Source organism: Ischnura elegans, chromosome 2 (assembly GCF_921293095.1).
Source record: "Ischnura elegans chromosome 2, ioIscEleg1.1, whole genome shotgun sequence".
In the NCBI taxonomy this organism is placed as follows: Eukaryota; Metazoa; Arthropoda; class Insecta; order Odonata; family Coenagrionidae; genus Ischnura; species Ischnura elegans.
The window spans coordinates 81,310,646-81,336,628 of record NC_060247.1 but is presented as its reverse complement, the minus strand read 5'-3'; the positions used below and the strand labels follow the sequence as shown (position 1 = coordinate 81,336,628).

The following is a 25,983-nucleotide window of genomic DNA, read 5'->3' as shown; positions in this document are numbered from 1 at the left end:
AGGCAGTCAGAAGTGAGTATATAGATAATACAATAATATAGTACAAAAAAAGTATGTATTATTTCATTACTTTCTCCAGGAGTCCACAAAAAGTTGTAATTACCACTTGGCATTGACGAACCAAATCGAACCAAAAGAATGAGATTCGCCTTACTGCCTTTGCCTTCCCTCACTCAGCAGTTCCTTCCTCACAATGAGAAACTAGCCTATGCCCTACTCCTTTGCAAAGGCAAAGTTAACTTTCAATGCTGAAGGTACCAAGGGTACTCCCATCCCAGCCAGGATGGGAGTACCCTTGCTGACAAAAAGCTTCTCCTTATCTAAGTCCTTCCCATGTACCAATCTAGCTGCATGTATATCCTAGCATTGGCTAATATTGTTGCATCTCCTGGAAGGATTACACTGGTCGAAGTAATCTGTTAGCAAATAATTTTCCTTCAAATAACCAAATATTCCTCATCCTGTACCCAAATTCATATTCCTTCAACAGGTAAACTTTTAGGGGTGTATTACACAGGTATCAAAGTTTTTTTATAAGACAATGTTGTAGCATGATGGAAGGTGTTCTTGCGGCCATCAAGGAAATTCACTCAAAGTATAAAACTTACATTTTTTTCAAATAAAATGCCATAATATTGATATAAAGAATAAGGGCTTTATTGATATGGTACTATTTTAAAAAATACAATTTTTATGAATTACTTGGAATAATAAAAGAAGAACAGCCCACGTGAGTCTTCAAAATATTCGCTTATTCCAACATATCTAGGGGAGGTTGGTACTTTGAATTTCGATGATCACAGAGTAGTTTCTAAGGAAATGAGAATGAATGATTTGAGATATCCTACATTCATGAAATTCAATTCACACAAGGAAGCTGAATTTTTAACTTACTACAAATAGGTATTTAAAGCCACATGACCAAAATTTTCGTAATAAATTATTTTTCCAGTAAACTCTTGCCTTTCCGTGGCCACAAATGTTTTCATGGAAAGAAAAGCCATTAAAAACACTTGTAGTTATACCTTAAAACTCGATTAAATTTAGTAAAATGCCTGATCACCAAGAGAATTATTAAAATTGATTTCATTTTTCACATAAGGGTATAGACAAATAGAAATCATTTGAATGGAGCAGGGTAACTGATTCACATTATTACGATAGCTAGTATTTCAAAACTGTCCAAAATTTTTAACCCAGAAATTTAGATATATGTTGTACATACATGTAATGGATACTTCACCTCTGTACATGCACAAGTACTTATTCCTTTGCTGTAATTTATTTAATATTTCATTTGTCACTCCACTATTTTTTCTTTCCCCAGAATATGAAGATGACAAAATGCTGTGAATCAATTAATATTATGAAGAAACTAAACAGATAATAAATGTTGCTTACTACAAAATCCTTGTACACATGTAAATAGGCCATCAATATTATAACAGCATTGGCTTTATTTAAAAGGTAGACAAATGCTGCTACTCTGTCTACAAAAGCCACATTCATAATTAGTGTAATCCATTTAAATTCATGTTTTGCTGGCACCTTTGGCATGACGATACATTCCAAGATGTCTAATTTTGAAATTCAAATAAAATCACGCATTAATATCACTGCTCACCCTAATATAATGACAAATGAAACCAATATAAAGTAATTCACCATAACTGCAATGAAGTTAAGTCTGGTATAAAGAACTTATAAGGGAAATGGTACAAAAATGATCTCTAAAGAAATCAATGAGGAAACTGATGCTTGGGCAGAGGACACAAATTATGCAATCCTACACAAGGGCGATATAAGAATATCAAATCAAAGGATTTTGACAGAGTTAGGGGTGATTCAGGAGACCAGAATGAATCTAAGTTGGTGGAATGAAGGCAGATGCTAAGGGGCACCCAATTGTGTGAGTGAAAACTGTAGAGGCTTCCGGAAAGCATAAAAGTGAAACCAAAGGAAGCCTGTTCCAAGATGTGGCCACCATTATAATCTACCACGTTTACCGTGTTTCCTGTAAGCTCCTCACCTGATAATGGTCGGGGTTTTAGCTAATGCCCTCTCCAGAAATCTCTACATAGGCAACTGTATCTTTCACATTTTATCGTTTCGGAATAACCTGCTACTCTGATCAGCCTCAGAAACACAAGCTTTGAAGCAGCAAAAAAAACTTATTGATCTCTGAATAACTCTTTACATATTCCCACATCACAATGAGACATCCACATCACGAAATAACAACACTGGTCTTTCAAGATGCTGAATTGGAAGAAATCATGGAGAAACGACCACAGAAATCCAATAATAATCGCCACACTGCATTTTGGCATCAGATAATCATTGAAGCACTCTTAAGAGCAAAATCTAATATTGCAATAAATTAGAAAAAAAACTTATCAGATGGTTGATGGAAGCACTTAGGCATGTTTCTTTCCTGATAGAAATCTTATACACAATGAATTTGATTTCTCTTAAAAATGCATAACCACAAAACAACATTCTCAACAGGCCAGGAAATGAGAATTTTTCCTAATAAAGCAATTTAAACAATGATTTTCAAACATTCTCTCGAATATATATTACTGAAACTTCATGCAAATATTTAATTTAACTATATCAAAAATGGAACAAATGTTTTGAACATTATCTTAAATGACTCTTTCATCGCTTTCAATAGAAAAATCTCATGCACACAATATTCATTTCAAAACAATGAAAATAAGCAACAAGTTACACCCCTAATTGATACCTACACAAACTATAGGAGATGCCATGTTCATACGTTACAGTGTTTGGTCCTTGGCACCATCAGCTGATCTTTAAATACAAACTTTCTATCCACACTCATATTCTCTCAGAATTTTAAGAGGATGGCTCGGAATCAACCTCAATACAATGATTCATACATAGGTACATTTTAAACAGCAATATGACTTCACCAGTAATCACAATCAAAGAAGCACATGGTTGACTTACGACAAGAAATTAAGGCCCACTTAAAGAATAAGAATAATGATAACAATAGCTTTGGTGAAACTGACTTAGAGCATCTGGCAACATTTTTGCCACCAATGCACATTATGCGAAAAGATAGTGAATTTCACAGAAAAATTCATAACATACAGATTACAATGCAAACAATAAACCATCGCTTACAAAAGTTACTCGGAGGAACACAATAAAAATGAAATGAGACTAGGAGGCTATCCAATAATACTGACTTGGGTATTGATAAATAAAAATAATTCTTTTTCTTCAGGCGGAAGTCAACTTTTAGACAAAGAATTCTGTTTTCGATGAGAGTTCGTACTCAATTTCTTCATTCTTGTACATTTCAATGAGCTGTAATGAATAAAAGAAAGTCAAATTAATTTATGCAATCAACATAAAAATACATACATGGGCCATAAATAATGGTTATTTATTCGGCACTTTTCATAACTTTATTAGACAATTATGGTGTTAAATATTTCATTAATGAAGACGTAATTATTTTAATTTCAACATAAACAAAAATAGTTTATTTTAGAATGGCCCATAATACCATTATGTTATGATAATTAATGGATGAAAAACCAATCACTTTATCATTGGTATGAAAAAAGTAGAGAGTAATTATCATTTTAACCTTGCTAACTGTATTACACGATGAATATTAACTCATAAGTCATAAATAATTGAAAAAGCTTGCAAATTTTACAAATTAAATAGTTTCCAAGAGAAATTGAGTCTAAAAATTACTTTGGATTGAATTAATTTTCAACATGTTAAGTGGACGCATGCCTCCCTCATCTTTTGTTTTCTTTGATGTCATATTATTTGTTTAAAACTTCACGCAATCATTATGAAATTTTTAGGATAAGTGGGGTAGAGTTTTGCCAAAATAAAAAAAATACATCTGAGAGAATACCTACCTACTGAGGAAAAACATTCAAATTTTAGATAAAGGCAAATTTTGCTCAGGATCTACTTATTATACACCAAATATTTCAAGATGACAGCAAAAGTTATAACAAAGCAATCTGCCACCAAAAAAGACTGGTTGAGCAGAAGGTATTTTTCCTGTTAATCATGGTGAGGTTTACACTGTAGGTTACTCACACTCTGAATGTCCTTGGTCAGCTGTTCCATCTCCTTCTCATGCTTCTTCTTGAGTTTCTCCTTCTCCTTGGCTTGTTTCATTGTCGCCATCTTGCGCTCGTCCATGAACTTCTTTGTGTTGTTCTGCTTCTTCTCTCGAAGCCTTCGGTCCTTCTCAGCCTTTGTCTTGAGGGTCTTGTCGTTAGCAACTTCTTTGCTCGTCTCCACGGAGATCTTTGCTTGCCTCGTGTTCATCTCCTTAATCTCCCTGTAAGCAACAATAAATGAATAGCATTTTCATCCAATTAGCTTAGGAAGTTCAGAACTGGTGCTAGAAGTGAGTGCTTAAGATCTAATGGAAGGATAGAGTGAGAACTGAGGTGGTTGCAGTAGCGGATACAAAAAAATACTCAAGGAGGGCGCATGAGTTACCTATAATTTTACTGAAATAAAAAATAATCAAGTCACATTCAAATTCTATGAAAGTTTTATTGGAACTGATTATTCGCATGTACAAGACAATGCCATCTTATGATATTAAAAAGTTACAATTGCGGTTCTGCAATGTTTGGTAATACTGGTGGCACACACCCCCTGGGCCCCCCATATGTATCTGCCACTGGGTGGTTGTCGATAGAATAGGAGAATAAAGTGAGTCATAATATTTAAATAAACCAGTTGTCAGAGGACAACCCAGTGGATAGGCCCAGGGCAGATTCAGCATCAAATTTGGGGGGGTCAAGACCTGGATCCAGGAAGTATGTATAAGAGAGGGGGGAGAGGGGCACAGGGGGTGCTACGCTCTACAATAAATACAACTCAACCTTAAAGTAGTAAAAATTAAAATTTTTGATAAAATTTTGGGGGGTCATGACCCCTGTGACCCCTAAATCCGCCATTGGATAGGCCATGTTATAAAGCCCTCAGATCGTATGAGATTTATAATGGAGGGAAGAACTGAACAAAACGTCCCCTGAGGAAAACCATGAGCACTTGGGGAAAACCAAGGATGACATCAAGGAAGTTAATGGAACTGGCTCGAGAAAGAAACAAATGAAGGCCGTCAGTACATGCATCTATGGATATTGGTGTACTACGAATAAAATGAAATATTGCAGAGAAAGTTTCGATCACTGAATATTTCAAAACGTAAATTTAATAAGGGCAACCTAGCACACAATCACAAATTGTCGAGAAAAAACAATAGAAAAGGAAAATTTTCACAAAATATCACGGCGATTGACACTCAAAAAATTAACCTTTGTGTTGTCAAGACGATCCTCAGCTGCTCTGACGTTCTTGGTCTCAAATGGCCGTTGGATATTCTAGGAAAACGACTGAATCGATGGAATACCCAGGCGCCGAAGTGGCTGCTAAGGGAATGGGGAAGGGGAAACACTTCAGCCAGCACTCAAAGGTATAGAGCCGACGAAGGAAGCTAAGGAAGAGATACAGCATTTCTTTCCCCGAACGAGGTTTTCCCTCATTTCCCTGAGGTGGTTAGTCTAGTTAGCACCTTAAAAAATCTGGCACCTGATCATTGTAAAAATATGATCGGGGATAAGTAATTCAAGGAGAGATAAATAATACTTTCATCCGATTAGCCTCGGAAGTTCAGACCTGGTGCTTGAAGTGGGCGCTGAATATCTGATGCAAAAGCAATACCAAAGACGCAATACCATTTATTACAAAAAAAAATATTTGGCTCATATCTCAGGGATTAAGAAAATGGACGAAAGATCGTCTTAGAAATTCGAAACTTTTGCATACTAAATGCCGGTTTAATCTATATTATACATAAAATAGGATGTCTGTTAGTCTGTCCGCTTTGCTTTTCCATACGGCTTCACGAATTACAAACAAAGTTAGTATATAGGTATATCTCATACTCCCGAACCCCGTACAACTCTTTCGGTTGCTTCCGACGCGTCCTTCACGTCATTTACTGTTTACTGTTTCTTACGTCACGTCATACGACACCTGCTGTTTGACATCCTGCCGGGTAGGCATACCTCTTGGCACGCTCAAAGAGAAAATATAATATTCTAACGAAATGTGACGATGGATTTCAAGTTTCCCAATAGGGTGGTTTCCTATTGTTTCATTTATTGCCTAAATTGAAAGATTATTACTCCTGGAGTAAGCATTTCACGCTCTTAGATCTTCGAATGACGATATCTATTTTTCGCGATTAAACGAAAAGTGAAAATTTTCAAGCGCGCAAAAACGCGACGGCTAAGTAGGAATGATGGGAAAAACTCCGCGTGACGTCGTTCTGGTTCCCGCTGCCGCCCTGTGAGGTGACCTTGAGGCGAGGCTTGAGCGCTGATACGACGCAGGCTGATAGCACGTAGCTGAGTACCCCGCTAGCAGATAGCGCTTGGCTTAAATATGGATTACTACTACCTTATCAAACGAAGGAAACTTTCCGACCTTAGACAATTTCAATAAGTGATTATTAAGAGATGTTTCCCTGAGCTCTGTGACTCATGCATACATTGGTAATCTCAGACGATGTAAAACTCCCTTCCTCTCGTGTAGAAACTAGGTCCCTTTGACGTCACGTGGAGTGGAATCGCATGGGTGCCAATCTGGCGTTTTTCAAATGAGGTTAAAATTGACCATCGCCATTCGTTTAAACTGGTATTTCTAAAACCAAATAATTTTAATATTATGAAAACCGTAATGGTGGGTGACGAATAGCAATCAATGCATTTCGTTTTCCTTGATGAAGGAAACTACCCTATTCTCAAGGTACCATCCTTCCCGAGCAACGACGGGTGGCCTGGTAGTCAACTATAAATTAAGCAAAGGGAGCACTAAGAGAGCGTGAGATGCGAATACCAAATACGACAACTCCTCCGCATAAACGCTCAACAATCGCCCACCGAATCAAATACGCTCATCTAGAACTACAAGGGATATCTAGATGAGCGGATTTGATTCGGTGGACGACTGTTTTTTCGTTGGAGGTATCGAATATAGCAATACGTTTCTAGCGTTATTAGAAAAATTTGTTTACATTCACAGGAAAATTAGCGTGGAGTTTGATCGATTTTGAACGGAAGGGAAAATTGAGGTAAAACTTTTGAATGGGCGGTGTTGCAGTTATTTTTTCACGCGATTTTCGTCCGTAATTCGTTAGCTCGATAAAAAATTTTAGCGAAAAATTAAATGAAGCACTCAAAGAGACGTGTTCGCGTTGGCTATGAAAATAATGAACGCGTTCATAAAAAAATGAACGCGAACTGGACGGCATCAATCTCGCGTGCTTCTTTCTTGGTGTCATGTAGAATTAACAGCGGACTGCAGCACACACAGTATATAAATTGAGTTGTTTCCTATAGTTAGCTGCCTTGATGTCTTTTTTGAAGTTCATGTCGCATTCCTTATCACCCATGTTCTTTCCCATCCCTCATCTCAGGGGTGGTCTTGGATTATTTGATTTCCTCCTCTCCTGCGATGATGGGCCCTCTTTGCCAGGGGATTCGGGGGTCCTCCCTCGGAAAATTTTAGGAAATTGCATGCCCGGAAATGGATTTTGACGCTATTCTGGCTCTTAAAACTGAATAAAAGTTAATAAAAAATAACAATTTCGAAATAAAAATACTATGATAAGAGAGAATTTCAAAAGCTTATAAAATCTAATAATGTACTATGGTTCCATTATATATTTCGTGAATTTTTTCCTTGAATCTGCACTGAAATCTAAAAAAAAACTCTAAAATAGCATTTTCTAAAAACAATCGGGTTCTCTTTTATCTTCCAGCATCTTTAATTTATTCATTTTTTATGAAATATTTTTGCACTGAGTATGTTGTAAATAAAATAACTAATGAAAACGTAGAATTTTATAATTGCAACGCAACTTTGGTTCAAGTAATCTGATCCTTAATTAATTAAACCTTTCATATTCGCACCACGATAGACGCGAGCGTTGTGGGGGCCCGCTAAGCTTGGGGCCCTAGGCGATCGCCGACCTGGCCAGACCATCCCAGCCTGATGTCTTCTCCATGAATCAAGGCAACGGGACGGTATAGGAGAGGTCCAATTCCATCCCATAGAAAGCTGCTTTCCGTTGTCACTTCTGTCGCGTTTTAATCGGTTTTCAAAAATGTCCGCGGCGCGGTGATGAGCACAATGCGATCCACTTTTTTCCAATATTTTGCAGTATAATGTTTGTAATAGCAAGGAATACAATTGAAAAGTTATGAATTTGATAGATCATATCATCATGTAAACAAATTTAGGCAAAAATTGCAAATAATACCTTATTTCCCAGTGAAACTCGGATCGATTTGTCCGTCAGCGACGCGAGTGGCGACTTCTGTAAACCCATTTAAATCGCGGTGGGCGACAACACATTTGCAGACCGATTTGAGGATCCTCTTTCGTAATATTCGTGAATCAAGATTTGAGTTCACAAAAAACGGATGAAAAGCGTAAGAAATTGACGACTACGACAGTTCGCGTAACGGAAAGTTCACCCTAACCTTCCAGTTAATTCAAAATTCGACTAAACTCTACGCTACTTCTTGCGTTAATTTCACTTGTTAATGTTCCTTGCGATGCGACACCTCCGACGGATAGGGATGGTAGTGGATGGGAGAACCTCAAAGCCGTCATGAAGGCAACGATAGCTACCACAAGCGAAACCTAATTTGATGTATACCTGGAGAAATGAAAGATTAATCTATAAAAGAAGATAACCCTGATATTTTCTCTAGATTCCATCAGCGACAACCATATAGTGGAAAATTGAATCTTTAAAGGAAATTTTAACTCGTCGTGAAGAATGGAGCGTGTAGGTACTCAGCCGATCTTTCCCCGATGTCTCTCCGCCATATCTGACAAGGAAGGGGCAACTGAAAACTCAACCACTCAATACACAACCCACCGCGACGATTGACTGGGGGAAATCAAATTCATCCGTGCAGTTCATTCATGGAAACGAAGCTCTTAAACATTATCCCACCGGTGCTATCCATCCACCTCCGACAGTCGATTTTCGCAGTGCTTAATTTCAAAATTTTAGCTACCGGAACGCATACCAACACCTTTAATCCACACGGCTCTAAAATTTAAGACTCTCCCTTAAAAATTATGAATTTTTAAAACTTGTAATAAAAGTTACAGAGAGGAATTATGTTTAACTGCATGGAAAAAAGATGAGATTTTTTACACAACCCTATGTTCCCTACGCCGCGCCGTTCCGGCGCGTTCTGGCCAAAATTAAGCTCTGGATTTTTGGAAAGCGTAAATGCCAATGAAAAATGCGCAATGTACCCCATTACGATAGCCACGTCGAAAAGAAAACACGATCAGGCGGCACCAGCGTTAAGATGAGCGAAGCGGAAACTGGACATTAGAGTATATTACGTAGGGATGCTTAGGACTCCGCATACCTGCCAGATGCAACTTACCTGTCCAAAGAGCTCATCCCGGAGTTAGTAGAGATAACAATTTTACACGTTTCGACTGCAGGGATTTGTGAACACTCCTTCGAGTTTTCCGACCGTGATGAAGTCGCGAAGTAGGGATGCGATGACCGCGGAGGAGAGAGGATCGCAAGGTGGGCTCGGAAAAACTGACTCCTCTCCACCCATCAAGACCGATACTTATAAAATATTTACCGTGGAAACTTTGTTGTGAAACCTCCTCCTCTATCGTTCCCTTCCGATATTATCTTAGCCCTGCGCGGTGAAGTGAAAAATAAAAACAGTAGCGGGCGTGCCCGCCCGAAAGAGAAGCAAACGTTACATCACGCTCCTCCCGAAAAAAGAGAGCCTTAAATAGATTGATTGATCTGGAAGCAAGCTAACGAAAAACGGAAAATCGTTCGTTGCGATAGCTAAACACAAAAGCTAAATTATTACTGTAGATATTCTACCATTTATGGAACACAACACACCAATATTAATTATTTCCCACCTCCCTCCATCTCTCCCTATTCCCTACCTACAGAAAAAAATCACTTCTAGACCATGTTCACACCCTCTATTGTTCTCGGGGAATATTGAGGAACGGATGAAGAACCTGAGAACTATGAAGAAGTATTCCATGGAAACGTCAGTTATAGTGGAGAGCCCATATTCAATAGGGAATGATAAGCAGTTGTCGAGTTGGATCGCGTGCCGTCATTCTGAAAAATGTTGTAGCCCCTGTACATTCTGCAATCTACGTCCATTTGATACCGCGACGGAGTCATATAAACTTGACACGCCATGAGCGCCTGGAAGTCAACTTCCTTCCCAATGGATTTGTGACAGAGGTGAATGCACTTGTTACCACAATGCTACAAGTAAACCATCTGGACTAAGAATTCCTCCTTTTCTCTAGAAACATCAAACGTGGTTTTGCTAGTGGTAGTTTACCTCGCCTTAATGACCACTCTACCTTTACTCTCTTATCTCCACCCTAAGGGGTGCCGCACAGTGGTCCAAAAGTCCAAAATAGCTTTTTTCTTAGATAGACACTTGATAACTCCCTAATAATTACCAATAATAAATTTATTTGTCATTTTACACATACACAACCCGTTACTGACATACAGTAGCCCAAATGTGGCCAATTTTTCAAAAATACTCGTGATCTCGTTTTTCTTCGATAATTTTTTAAATTAAAGCCGTTGGTGTCGCGTTGGCATGCTTTTTATGGAATAAATAAACGCAATAATCCTTTGACTTGGTGCTTTGTCTAAATTTTCCATGAATTTTTAAGATTTTGGCTCTCATTTGTCTGGTTTTACAAAGAAAAATGGCATGCCCGTTTTTAAGAGAACTTTGAAATAAGGTACACATTATCTAACGTTTATGGAAAATGTTACTCGGGAAATTTACATTTCAGGGTAAAGTAGAGAATTAAAAAAAAAATATTTAGCAGAAATCTTGGAAAAAAGTTTGCGACCAAGGAAATGAGAGCGGTTTTTCGATCACACGTTGAGACAGCTACACGACGCGGGACCTGAGCCTTGGTAACTGTGGTCAATTTTTCAAATTTTTTGTCAATCGTCATGGAAGCACAGTAGGAAAGTTTAGGATTTGCTAAGTCTTCAGGAGTACATCCTCACAAGTTTGAACCCTTAAAAGGATGGTCACTTGTAACAGAATAGAACTAATAGAATTTAATCTTTGAAATAAAGTAAAAACAGTATGCATTGTTGCATTTACGCAAAGGAAACTATGAAATTGGAATGTATGAACAGATTTAATTTCAGTCTTTTAATCCTAAGGTGAGAGGTTGTATTTCCCTTATTACTTCTCTAGTGTGATGCTTTTCACTGAGGAAGCGAGTCCCTTAAAGGCTACGTCACATCATGCTTGAACTAACCTTGCATGTTTTTCTTCAACCTGCTTGACCTGAGCTGCCTGCGCCTGCTCCATGACTGTCTTCAGCAGATCCTGCTGGTTGGTCAGCTGCGTCCTCAATGCCTCCCACTCCTCCTTCCTCTGGCGCTCCACCATCTCAGACCACTGGGCGGTCTGCTCACCAACCAGCTTCTTGACAGCTGGATCACTCATCAGCTGGTCCTTGCTGTTAAAAACGGAAGGGAGGTAGGATAGTTAATAACAGTGGTTAAACTTAGGGGTAACCTGACACACTGGGAATATTAAAAAATAATTCATCGAAATCCTTACAATATATTCAAGCTCAAACATCCACTTCACATTTTCAAGTAAAAATGGGGTTCCGAAAAATCTATAAGTTTGAAAGCTTAAAAGTGAGGGTACTAAAATATTCTCAGATTCTGCTGAAAATATCTTTGGGATATTTTTTCCATACATTCACAAAGAAAAATGGATATACCCTCTCACCTTTCAATTTTTTTATTTTATTTTTTTTGGTAAAAAGAAATTTTGCCAAAATTTCCACACACAACATTGCATTGATGCAAATTTGGGGTTATTCAAGGCCTCGCTGCAGCTAAATTCCCAAATGAGCTGATGGATGGAAGCACTAACACTTATCTGCTTTTAAAGGGCTTACTATCTGAATCAAATTTTAAGTGCAGAAAGACTAGTTTCTAGAATGAATGACTCAGAGAGAGAGAGATGAATGAATTCAAATACAAATCTACTTACTTCTTTCCCTTGACAAGCTTCTCAATGGCAATGCATTGGTTCTTCTGGATGGTCAGCCTTTCTTTCTGGTGCCTCTTTCGCATCGTCTCCAGCTCCTTCTGTTGCTTTTTTGTGGCCTTACCAAAATTCTTATCATTCCTCAAGGTCTCCACAGTCAGGTCTTCCAATTTGAATGTCTCTGCAACAAAAAAATTTATCTTTCAATTATAAAATATAAAAAGTAGTGATGGGTCGATTCCAAAATTTTATCGATTCCGATCCCGATTCCGATTCTGACATTTCGATTCCGATTCTACCGATACCAATTCCATCGATTCTGATGCCATAGGCTCCAAGAAAAATATCACTTAATTCCAGGCAACAAGAAAACCACTTTAAAAAATATTACTCTGTGAAAGAGTCAGTTGACAAAAGCATCTTTCAAATAATCACTATGTAATTAAAATATAATAGCTTAATTTCAAAACAGAACATACCTGAGTACAGAAATTTTCATAGCTGTAATAAAGATTACATACTACGTATATGAATCATGTAATGTTTGGCCCTTTCAAATTCTCAAGCAGAAAAACCAATTATTCTACATGCTCAGCCAGCAGGTTTTGACGTCTCCATGTTACAGTATTACTGCCTGCAGAAAATTGCCTTATGCTACACATGTGTGTTATTGGGCAAGTACTTTCCCACCAAAATTGCAAGATTTCGGAGACTTTGGAATTTTTATTAAAAATTATATCAACGATTTTTTGGATCTTGAATCTTCATGGAATTCACGTGGTCGAAGCGAACAACTATAGAACTAAACTTTAGTTTTGTAGAGCCAAAAAAATGCTATACTTCTCACATCATTTAATCAACCTTAAAATCTCTTGCTTTTTTTTTAAGTTCAAGAAAGAAACTAAACGCTACAAATGAATATCACATCGGACGGTCGCAGTAATAAAAAAGGCTAAAAGAGCGTTGTGGTGTGAAAACTCCCCCTACCGCGCGACTCACCTCGGCGAAGGTGGAAAGGGAAAAAGGGTATAGGTTGTTGCCTCTCACGGAAATAGTTCTTTTTTCTCTCTCTTAAGCATGCTGACTTAATCTCTTCACTCTACTTCAATACCCGAGGCATATTTCTTATGCGTGGGATGGTTCCAAAAAATACCCAATCCTTAGTATTTTCACTCGAGTAATGCGCTAAATGGTCAAGTCGATCTATACATAATCCTTTTTAACATCCTCAGTTTAGTGTCAATGTCAATGAAGACGATTATCTATGCTTTAAATGACGATTTTCAAGACTAATGTTTTAAAAAACTTGAAAAATCGGCCTCAGTTACCGAGCCTTAAAGTTCCGCAGCGTGTAGCTCAGCCTTGACGCGCGATTGAAAAATCGCCTCATTTCCTTCGTCGCAAACTTTTTTTTTTCAAGATTTCTTATTAGTACTCTATAGAAATCTCTACTTTATATTGTGGTTCAAATTTTCCGAGTTATATTTTTCGTAAACGAAAGATAATGTCTACTTTATGTCAAATTTCACGTGAAAAACGGGTCGGCCATTTTGCGTTGTGAAACCCGACAGATGAGAGCCAAAATCTTCGAAAGTCATTGAAAGTATAGGCAAAGCACTAGATCAAAGGAATATTGCGTTTTATATTCCATAAAACTCACACCAACGCAAAACCACTTGGATAAATTCAAAGATTTTTTGAGGAAAAACGATATCTCGCGTGGCATTGAAAAATTGGTCATGCTTGGGCCTCTGTATCTCACTAAAGGTTCGTATTTATGTGAAATGGCATATGAAGCAATATTTGGTAATGATATATGAGTATTTACGCTGAGTTTCAAGTCCCTATCCCCAAAAAGGTCATTTTGGACTTTATTCCAGCTTTTTCCGATTTCAGACTAGTGTGCGCCGGGTAGGAAGACCATCGGCCGCTGCGGCTGGCGTAAAGGTATTCGGCGCCCACGTCGACAACTATAGTGTATTCGGCAAGCTGAAACTAACAGGCCAAGGCATTAGAATGACTTATCGGCTTTAAAAACTGCATTATTACATGAGTTTCATGATAGCGCTTCCTGTCGGCAGATTGCTGGACCTACTAGCCTCGAAAGCACTGTAACCTTAACTACTCGACTCGACATTCGTAATGCGACTCGAAACGCTCGAGTCGAGTACCAACTACTCGATCGACTTGAATTTTCGAGTACTCGCACATCCCAAGAAGATATGTGTTTTGTTATTACGATTACGTGGCGCGAAAATTCAAATGACTGTTGGAAACGCGGTCGTTTATTTTGTTGTTTGAAGTACTACTGGAATCGGAATCGATTTTTCGCCTTGGCAAGTACTCGTTTTCGATTCCGGTTCTTGGCCGAGAATCGAGGAATCGAAGAATCGAGGAATCGAACCGACCCATCACTAATAAAAAGGCTTCAACTTGATGGAGGTAGGCATAAATTTGAGCAGTACCATTCAAATGAAAATCTTTGTGACATTTTGACCTAGGTTTCAACTATTACAAAGCTCCTTGATAACTTTAAGAATGACAGGTATGATATTTAAAAAAACTGCTTTTTTTACTGGAAATTTAGACATTAACCCAGTGAGAAATGGGTGGTGGAATCCACGTGGAACCCACATGGAATCCACGTTGACTCGTGGATATATGGTGGTGGTGGATATTGAGTGGTTGGACCCACGTGGAATCCACGTTGATTTCAAGTGGATTTGTGGTGATTAGCATAAAATGTTAAACAGAATTTCTAATTTGTGGAACTTAACTCTCTGGTGACATTGCATCATTTATCATCCTGAAACCACGCTAGTTATGTGAAAATGTATCGCAAATTCTATTTTTATATAATTTGTGGAAAGGCAGCCATGAGAGCACATGAAAAATCGTAGACACATATATAGAAGGTTTAGATATAGAGTGGTTGAGGTTTTAATGGTTTTAGGACAGCACCTACTGCTGTTTTAATTTTTCCACCAAATTTCCACGTGGGTTCCACGTTAATTCCACGACCAAAAACACGTGGTATCCACGTTACATCTCCACGTGGATTCCACCACCCATTTCTCACTGGGAAGTCTTTATGGAGTTTTGGTCCAGGAAAAATTTTTACTCAGAGCAATACCAGCATCTATACTCAGAGCTCATTTTACTCAGAGCAATACTAAGCATAGGCTTGATTAAAAAAACTGAGATAGTTGATGATGATACAGTATTACAAAAAAGACTTTAAAGAAATAGTGCATGGAGCAACTGGAAAAATGTACGTAATAAACAAGATAGAAAAATTTGACTCCACCGGGACACGAGACACGCATGACAAATATCTCAGGAGAGACACCTCAACGCACTCAGCTACAACCCTTGCTGAAGACAAGTTCTAACTCAAGGGGAGTCATATAGTGCCAAATCTTTACTTGAAATTCTCTCTTCAATCCGGGCCTATGTAGGATAGAGCTGTGACACTTTTTCTACATAACCTGTATAGATTCAGAAAATAACATTGGTATTTAGAACCCAAACTGTTATAAGGAGTTAATTTTCATAAATAATGAAATTTTATATTGGGATGATTTGAATTTCACAGGCATGATGTTTCACTTTTTTCTTGCCACTGGAAAAAGTGACAAACTGATGCAATAATAGTATCATTTCACCATTCAAGCAGTGTGGTTGGTTATTCAACTTATATCCTCACAATCCAATCCATTGGCAATAGTTTACGGTGGTAAATTATCTCAGCTGGAAGCCTATTCTTTATAGTGAACATCACTCCTTTAACACTCAACACTTTATCCTTGATAGCGAGATAAACATATCTTGCCTTGGGTGAAAAGCTAAGACAATTCACATCAAGGTAATCAAGGAACTCCAACCGAATAGTGGTCTGAGCAAATGGCCCAGAAAGCAAAAAATCAGTTTCAATTCCATCTCCTTCGGGGACATTTTTTCCCATAGGGGCAACTTCATAATAGTAAACATAAGTTGTAGGTTCAGGATAGTTGGCTATAAGTTTAAGCTATTTTCCTTGATAAATGAAAGCCTCCAAAAATTTCACTACCTTGATAATGATGACTGCCAAATTCCGGGTTCTCCAGCTGTTTGTCATTTGTAATTCGTCAATCACATATGACAAACGTAGTCATCATAAGCATGGCTGCAGAAATCTATGCATTAATAGGGTAGTTTCCTTCATCAAAGAAAACGAAAGGCATTGATTGCGATTCGTTACCCACCATTAGTGTATTCATAATATACAAATTATTTCGTTTTAGAAATACCGGTTTAGACGAATGGCAATGGTCCATTTTTATCCTCATTTGAAAATGGCCTGATTGGCGCCCACGCGATGCCACTCCACGTGATGTCACAGGGACCTAGTTTCTATACGAGTAGACAGGAGTTATACATCGTCTGAGATTACCAATGCATGCATGAGGCGCAGAGCTCAGGGAAACATGTCTTAATAATCACTTATTAAAACTGGCTAAGGTCGGAAAGTTTTCTTCGTTTGAAAAGGTATTAATAATCCTTATTTAAGCCAAGCGCTACCAGCTAGCAGGGTACTCAGCTACCCGCTAGCAGCCTGCGTCGTATCAGCGCTCAAGCCTCCCTCAAGGCTCACAGGACGGCAGCGGGAACGAGAAATACGTCACATGGAGAGATTTCCCGGCATTCATACTTACCCGTCGCGTTTTCGCGCGCTTGAAAATTTTCACTTTTCATTTAATCGCAAAAAATAGATATCGTCATTTAAAAATCTAAATGCGTGAAATACGTACTCCAGGAGTAATAATCTTTCGATTTAGGCAATAAAAAAGTAATAGGAAACCACCCTATTTTACAGCATTGTTACCCCACCCACCTTCCTTCTTCTCCTCTTTGGCAGCCGCTTTTGCGCCTCCCTTTGCGTCTCCTCCCTTCTTCTTTGCATCGCCAGCACCGCCGGCCGCTGCTCCTCCACCTCCTCCTCCTCCGCCGCCACCTCCGCCACCCCCTTCGGCCAACCCTTGCGTGCTGATGTCCGTCTCTTCAATGCCCATTGCCTTCATCTGCTGCGCTCGCTTCTCCTGGGCTGACAGGAAAGCCCTCGGATCGGAAAGGGCAGCCATGAAATCTGTTTAATTGAATGGAAATTGAATTACTTTCTATTTATTACAAGGATGGCATTAGAATCACATAAAATCTGAAAAACTTAGGTGATGGCTTATATTTAGATCACTAGTATTTATAGTCTTCTGATTTTCTTATAGGTTGGTAATATTTTTTTTTTAATCAATGTTTGGCAATCATAACTCTATCCAGCAAAATAAAAGGCAAAATTTTAGCAGCAGAAATGATAGTTCATTATTTACTTTTTGTAAAAATCAACTGGCAACCTCTGAGAAAAGCAGAAAAACTACGAAAAAGCGTAACACATACACAAAGAAAATAAATTTCATGCAACTCAATCATACAATAAATATGTAATACTTGAAATTTCCAGAAAATGAAAAACTGCCAAATGTATGAATGCTTTGCATACATGAAGAGTGAAATGCTATTGAAAATTGTTGAGAAAATATTGAAAACACTTTGAGCTATCCTCATTTTTCAGTTACATTACATTACCTTGGAGTTCTTACTTACATAATATGTATGCATGTAGTAACACTCCCCAAAATGTGACTTTCCCCAACTTGAATTCCATGGATAAAACACAACAATTATTCCCAATATGAATTATCATTAATTGCCATGGGAAAAATATTTGCCTTGACCGTGATTAGAAGGTATATAAAATTTATTTTAAGTATCACCAACAGACAAGACATATTTTTAAATATGCAGCTGCTTTCATCATTGCCAATTTGTTTTATTCTGTATGCCCTTATTCAGGAACTCAGATAGCATAGTGGTCTGAGCAGTAGCCAGAGAGCCAAAGGCTATTTTGATTCCCTGTCCAGTAGATTTTTTCTCCACGGGAATTGATGTGAACCATATCAGATATTTCCTCAAATAGAAAATTACACTGTGAAACATGACACCCACATTTCATACACAAACCTTCACTATACCTCCACTTCAACCAAGATATTGACCACTGAAAATGTCAATGAGTAAATTGGCAATCTTGAAAGCATTTATATATTTTAAAATTTTTGCCATTAAGGGAATAGAATATTTGAAAGTTCAAAAGAGCAAAAAAAAAATGTAAGCAAAGAGATCAAATTCCCTTCTTGCCCTTGTTACGATGCATTGATTTAGCAATATGAAAAACAGGAGACAGAAAGATTAATAAGCTGATCTGAACACTACAATACCTCCACTACACAAATGCTCAACAATCGCCCACTGAATCAAATCCACTCATCTAGTACTACCAGGACAACTAGATGAGCAGATTTGATTCAGTGGGCCTTTGTTGAGCGAGCGTTTGTTCAGTGGAGGTAATGACTAGAATCCACATAGCGTTCAATAGAAAATTCAAATATGTATAGGCAACAAAAATTGCTGAACAGTTAAAAATGGAAGTAAGTACAGTAGATTCCATTTAATGGGTCCACCGGTTACTCGGGGCAGCCGCTTAATGGGGGCAGATCTTGAAGAACAGAACCCAATAGAGGAATATCCCAGAGTATTCTCCGCTTAATTGGGACAGCATGCCGCTTTATTGGGCCATGAGTCAGCAACATAGACTCTATACTCGCGATGAAATTAAATTTTTTTGTTTTCAGAATACTACTTTTTTATATTTTCCCCCTTTGATTTACTCTTACTTTTCACAAATGTTCCTATTCTTGCCCTATTTTGAAAGCTCTTGTTGTTGTACTATCCGCAAGAGGATTGTACTTTTCTTTAATAGGACTTAGTAAAAGACATTCATTCCGTGTCGCCCGAGGCTGTGAAAGATATTTTAACTAAATTGTCATAATTCTTAAAAATTATAATAAATTAACTAAACTCGCTGATTTGTTAATCAAATTAATAGTTTAATAAACTTATGTTGCATTATAAACACTCTTTAGTCTTCTTTCTATCATTTCAACGTTTGTTTATGCCCATATGCAGGATGGTTCGCCTTATTGGGGCAGCCACTTAGTTACGGCAAAGTCCACAAGTCCCGATACATCCCAATTAACTGGAATCTACTGTACTATCATAATCCTAATGGTCAGTATCCCTCACCTTCAAAACCATCAGGTACATAAATCTTCAGTTCTATATTACAGAAAAGCATAGGAAGAGACATAGGAAAGTTGGCTTCAGTTCGGAGGGAGATGTGCCGATATCCCGCTTGCAAGCCATCAAGAGGTAAAATTCGTTGTCCAAGAAGCTTGCCGCTTTCTTCATATACTCCAAATCTTAGAACAGCCAGATCAGGCAAAACAACCTAACAGGAAAAAAAGATCATTCTCAGTATCACAACTGGTCGTTTAGATTTAAAGCCTTCACAATCAATACGCTTAGGTTTGTTCAGCAGATTTAATGTGATTTTAATTTTTTTTAATTTTTGTAGAAATAAGCCTTGAATCATATTCCTTCTATTTCTCCACCAAACTGCCAAAGAGCCACAGTACTTAATTTAACTTTATTTAAATATTTTACAGCTGAGACTTTGCAAAATACATTACAAGAAAAAAAAATTGATGAAATGCCTTTTCCTATTTTTGTTATATTGAAATGAATGAATAATTGTTAATTGACTTTTCACAAATAATCCATCTCAGAATTGGCCCAAACTTTTATTTTATAGCCAATATGTAACCAAGATGTAATATCAGCCTCACTATTAAAAGAAAAAAATTAGTGGTAACTCATAAACTCCAGCTCATATAACTTATAAATGTAGTAGTAATATTTGGATTGTGTTGAGTACCGGATATTATACATAAATACCGATTTATCTTCAGATTAATGTTCTTTTTATTAGTATTGGGGTGAAATAATACATCAATATTAAATGGGAGAAAAGCATGTTACCCCTACCTTCATGGCACGAGGGTGGTCTACAAGGGGCAACTACACTTTCGATACCCTCCCTGATCCAAATAATTGCCAGTGGGAGGACAATGTCTTCCAGTATTACTCGTTAGAGATATGTATGGACATGTATTAGGTAGATTCTTGCACATGAAATCAATGCTATTTAACATATTCCCTGCTGGGTTGCAATAAAGTTTCTGTCACACAAGTGCCAAGGATGTTTTCTAGTATAGTATATCAAGACGCCATATGGTAGCTGACTAAATAGCATTTGAAGTTATGAGAGATAAAATGTGGAGGCACATGGCATGGATTGTATTAAAACTTCTACTACAGAGATTTTTCAGTAAATTCAATACGTCAAGAATGTATGTATTACGAAGTAGGGAATTATCTTAGACTAAAAGAAAACTGACCTTTCGGAAGAGGAAAGGCTCCTCGTTGTACACAGGATTCAGTCCATTTGATGGAACCATTCTGGTTCTGAATTCTTTTCTGATGGTATCAGTGGGCAAACCATACATATCCACTTCCACATATGTACCCACTTTCTTATCTGAAAGAAACTGGCCGGCAATAACCTGGCAAGACAGAAAAAACATAAAGTATACATTAGATAAATCCACATTATCATGGATCAGAAGTCAATTGAAAGTGAGATTGTATGCAACTCTGAGGATAGGATCATCAAAATATGAGTCACTGTTTCTTACCTGCACTGCACACTGAGCAGCAATGACACCGTCAACGGGAGACTCAGCAAAGGGATCGAATGACTTATCGCTTCTCCTCATGAAGTCAGGTTTCAGTAGATATCCACAATTTCCATTGTACTCAAATTTACCCTGATTCAGTTGCATTGGAAGATCTGATGTTTGGAAGTTTAAGGATACCATTTGACAACCAGCGTTCCAGAAGATCTATAAGCATGGATGAATGATTAATGTCCTTTTCACAAAATTTCAAACTAATTGTGAATATAGTACATTACTTTCATAGATATATTTGATGAAACATGATGAGAAATCTTCCAAAATGCATAGAAAAAGGAAGGTTCACATGAAAACTGTGAAATTTGATAAATAATAGCTCATTTTCATTGCAAGTGAGTGGCGTGTTGGGAAAACCTCATGCCAGCACAAAAGCTATGCTTGGCAGAAAAGTACCATTTTGAAACCTACATACACGTGTATTATAATGAAATTCACAGAGGTGATATTGTCAAGGGAAAAATTCATCCAAACTGAGAAAAAAATCATAGATAAATGCACCTTTGCCTTCACAGGAAAGTCTCTGGTCAATGGTTCCAAGGAATTCCTTAGGTCCATTAGTCCATTCCTTCATGAGTTTTATGTCATCTAATGCAAACAGACCTCTATCGAAGGAAGACTGCCATTTCACCTTGCCTAATTCAACTTTAAGTAAGTAGCAGCCACATATCCAAATTGATTTAAAAATTAAGTTGGACCTCCATTCACAAAGAAGCACAATTATCTCTGCATGGCATGCTTTGAATTTAATTTTCAGAACATTGAATTGTGCTTGTTTAGAAAAGAAAGTAAAGGAAACTAATAAATACCCAAGACTTACTTGAGGCATGTAGTTCGATGAATCAGCTCGAGTTCCTTTAGGGTATATTCTACTCATTTGTCTTTTGTTATAGTTGACAAATTCAATAGCCTGGGATTTTAAGTAACCCAATCCAGTATTCTCAGCAAATGAAGACATGTTGTGGTGAATATTTTTTTCTATGTGATAGAAAATGAAGAATTTAAAATTCACTCTAAATAAATGTCAAGTCAAGTTATAATGCCACTAATATTTTTTTCTTTTTATAAAAACTTAGTACATATAAATAATTAAAACTTTGAAAGTCATAATTTAGTTTCAGAAACGGATACTGCAACAAATATGAGTGGAATAAAGCAAACATGAATAGTATTACATAATTTCAACATCACACGATTAATTGATTGATACATATTGACGAAATTGCCTTCCAAAATTTTTGAAATTTTATTAACACAAATATGGTTATAGTTGTATTAATTCTGTTTTACTGAAACTTTAACAGATAAATAAGGATTTTAAATTACTTCAACTCAGAGTTTGAGATTAAAACTTTACTAAAAGGGAGATGAGTTAGAGATAAATGAAATAACTCCTCTAACTACCCAAAGACTATCACTAACTATATAGAAATACACAGTGATGCTTATTAATTTGTACTGGTAAAAACTATACACGTGATAGATAAAACACGACTAAAAAGACTATGGTACAGTGAACGTTAGTGAGCTCACACTCAACAACAAAACCCTCTTCGCACACACATACAAATTCTCGCACACAGACACACAGAGCCACACACACTCCCATCACCACACAGTTTCAAAGAGAGAGAGAGGGTTGAGGCAATAAAAATGAACTTACTCTCGGCAACATCAAAGCCTTGGAACTTAATAGGCTGAGCATAGTTAACCATAGAGGAAAGCCATGGGTGGACATTAGTGGTGGAGCCCGAGTACTGAATGGGGGCGGGGGCACCGTCGGCACCTGCTTCGGCGCCGGCTGCTTCTGGAGGGGGCTCCTGCGCGCATCGTGAGGAGGGAAGACGTCATTGTGTGGAGGAGTGGGGGGATTGCCCCGTTCATTGTTGTGGGGGAGAGGAAGGGGGGGAAAAGACGAGAGAGAGAGAGAGAGAGAGAGGGGGGTGGGGGAGGAAGAGAGAGATACAGAAGAGAGGAAAGAGAATCACTGGAGGGCATCAGTCAAAAGGCATCGCCCTCTCAACTCAAACACACAAATTAAAGCACTCGCGCACACACAGAAGTGGGAGCAGAGTACACAGAAGGGGAGAATCTGGGTGCCCAAGTCTCCCAAAGGGTAAGGGAAGTAGACAGAAAAAACAAATAGGAAATAGTTTTCGGCTTAATTTCATAGAAGAGTTACAGATGCAGATGGGTAAACCACCATAATTTTCAATTGAGGTAAAGTGATTCAACCCCGAATTTGGTTTGAATAGGTGAGGATAAAGCTCACCCCAGACTAAGTCATGTGCATGTGAACTTCACACATTCAGGGTAAGAGGGCCAGTTCCTATCCCTGGGCCACCTCGCACTAAGAGGATTTCGTTTAGGTGAGTCCGAATGATTCACCTGAGATTTTAACATGGGACCTTTCAATCGGCAGCCAAGCTCTCTACTCACAAGGTTACCGTGACCTCTCTGAGGCAAATTAACATGCAAAATCATAGTAATTTTCGAAAATCACCATAATTTTCCATGAATTTAAAGTTTTGAGAGGTATATACATGTCAGAGGACTCAACATGAAATCAAACATAAATAAAATCAAAATGAGGACCTAAATAATTTATTTTTCATTGTTGGAGCATCTACAGCTATTTGAAGCAATTTATTTTGTCCAAAAATGTAAGAATTCCCCATTTCACCTATTCTTTTTTAGTGAATGAAGACAGTTTCACCAAGAACAAATTTCTTTTACATCTCCACAGAATTTCTCTAATTTCAAAAATATTTTCCATAAAAGCTCCATGCATATCTTATAAATGTAAAAATTAATTTAAGTCATAGAATTTAAGAAAACACTGATAATGTATCACTATGAATCATTATCGCAAAAGTAGATGAATCTTTAAATTACAGTAATACAATGTAATCTTCAGATAGCATGGCTATTCACAATAAATACTGTGGTAATTTATAAAAATTACCATAGTTATTTACCGAATGATCCATCTCCCATTATACATTCATGTCGAAAAAACCACTATTAACACTCCACACTGAATTAATACACACCAAAATATTACCAATAACTTGAGGCTGTACCCTGTGAAACTTTCCCACTGTGGAAACTAAAAATTACTGCACTTTGCAAAGTTCACTATTGATGTACAATGAGCACAGTGGTGCTGTCCTGACAGAGAAAGGCAAGGTAAGTCCTGGCATTAGAGCCCCTTTTCCATGAAGTAATGAGAAACAATGAAAAAGAAATTCCTCTAATTTCCAGGCCATCCAATAATTGAGTAGGACATTTTTTGGGGGAGAGAGTCCAGGAATTTCTTTCATTGACCTATTAAGGATGTAGACAGGGTTTGGAATCAACTCAATTAAAATTTTTGCTTGTCATAAGAAAATATTGCTGCACGTTTTGGAAGGAATTTCAATGCATAAGATGTTGGTAAATGTATACAAAAATACCATACGCACCAGGAAAATTTCAAGATGAGAACATAATTTTTACGAGTAATGATTCACAAAAAATAGATACATAATATAACTGGTTAAGCAGAAGTGATACGTCATCTTGATGGCATATCTTCATAGTTCTATCACTGCACCAAGTTCCTACATAGTCACTAATAAGCCAGCTACTCTTATCTACACAGGGTATGGAATCGACTCAATTAAAATTTTTGTTCATAAAATACACTATGATATCTGTCAAAGAACTTCCCCATTATATTGAGGTTTTGAATGGCATTTTATAGAATAAGAAGCCAAAAATGTAGAACAAGATATCCCAAAGAAGAGAAAACACCCATCTTTCTGGTGTGATAAGAGATATCTCTGAAATCTTATGCATGGAGATAGTGAATCAAAAATGGTAACAATTGTCTTGCATAATATTGTACAGCCAATGAGCAGTTTTCTTGAGCAATAGGTATAACATCCAAATCACACACTCTTCAGCTGGTTAAATTATTTTTTATGGGGCATGCAAAAGGTTAGCAATCACTTCGTAATCCACTCCTTACTTTAACTTGACAAATGGAACTACATACTTAAGGGTTGACACATGGCACATTATAACGGCGAAAAATTGAAAATTAGAGCTTATAACTTTAATTTAATAATAATTCAACTCAGCTACAATGGTGGAATGCACACAAACTGCCTAGAGAAAAAAAATTCCTCTGGACCATGAATCAGAGCATGGATCTTTGGCTTTCTGTGCCACGGGAATCAAGGAATCTGGAAAGTTGACAGCAAAGTGGCCTGGAAAGCTAAATGCCACTGGTTTGATGTCAGGTCCAGGGAAATTCTTTCCAATGGAAATTCATGTGAATTATAACTTTAACCCTTTCACAACCAACAATGAAAATATGCCGCAGGATGTTTCTTGACCCAGGAGACAAAGGACGCAAATTTCTGTGGGAGATTTTCCTACGCAGGCAAACGAATGCCGAAAATATACATTTCCTTGCTCGCCCCCTTTTACAACAGCCGCAGATTCGCGATGTCTTAGTTTCGGGACCCAACAAAGTGGGACTTAGGCCATACCCTCCAAGTCCAGGGGCAGGTACCCGGAGCCCTCGTCTTATGTTACCCCTCTTTGTGGTGAAGGACCACGGTCATACAGCTGTTCGTTCAGTCCGTTTTCGAAATAAATATTTGTTCTATTTTCAAAAAATATAAACTAAGAATTGAATTCTTAGTCTTTTGAGCAGCGTTTACAATTTTTAAATGAAATTCTACGATAAACATTAACTTATATCTCGATTTCAGCATAAACATCAACATGGAAATTGTTTCTGCATTAAATGCATTAATATTGAAGGTAGAGCTTCGATCAAAATTTGACAAATCTCAGAATAAAACGAGGTATTCCATTCCTAGTCTGCAATTTACGTGCAAGCAACAATTATTCATATAACAAATTCATATAAACAAAGCATGATTGAGCGCAAACCAATGCCGCTGGTAGGGTTATAAACCACAAAAGGAGGGAGCCCAACTACCCTCGGAGTCAGAGATAATGTGCAGTCCTCCCTAGGAAGGGTCGAAAAAGGTCGGTGCTGAAAGTGTGCGATTATCCCATTCTCA

At 37.6% G+C, this 25,983-nt stretch overlaps 1 protein-coding gene across 3 annotated transcripts in view; it reads right to left on the bottom strand.

Moving 5' to 3' along the window:
* Positions 1 to 633: 633 nt before the first annotated feature.
* The window catches only part of LOC124154062 (1-phosphatidylinositol 4,5-bisphosphate phosphodiesterase), a 92,226-nt gene continuing 66,876 nt past the window's right edge, over positions 634 to 25,983 (bottom strand). For 2 of the 3 annotated variants that reach the window (XM_046527563.1, XM_046527562.1), the window contains exons 14-23: positions 22,566 to 22,722; positions 21,723 to 21,880; positions 20,846 to 21,052; positions 20,549 to 20,713; positions 19,335 to 19,539; positions 17,032 to 17,283; positions 12,162 to 12,339; positions 11,410 to 11,613; positions 4,102 to 4,348; positions 634 to 3,342 (exon numbers count right to left, since the gene is read on the bottom strand). In XM_046527563.1, coding sequence (XP_046383519.1) covers positions 3,274 to 3,342; positions 4,102 to 4,348; positions 11,410 to 11,613; positions 12,162 to 12,339; positions 17,032 to 17,283; positions 19,335 to 19,539; positions 20,549 to 20,713; positions 20,846 to 21,052; positions 21,723 to 21,880; positions 22,566 to 22,722 — 1,842 coding nt within the window. In that variant the 3' untranslated portion in view covers positions 634 to 3,273. The remainder of the gene's footprint in view (positions 3,343 to 4,101; positions 4,349 to 11,409; positions 11,614 to 12,161; positions 12,340 to 17,031; positions 17,284 to 19,334; positions 19,540 to 20,548; positions 20,714 to 20,845; positions 21,053 to 21,722; positions 21,881 to 22,565; positions 22,723 to 25,983) is intronic. The other variant, XM_046527564.1, reaches the window with a different exon arrangement.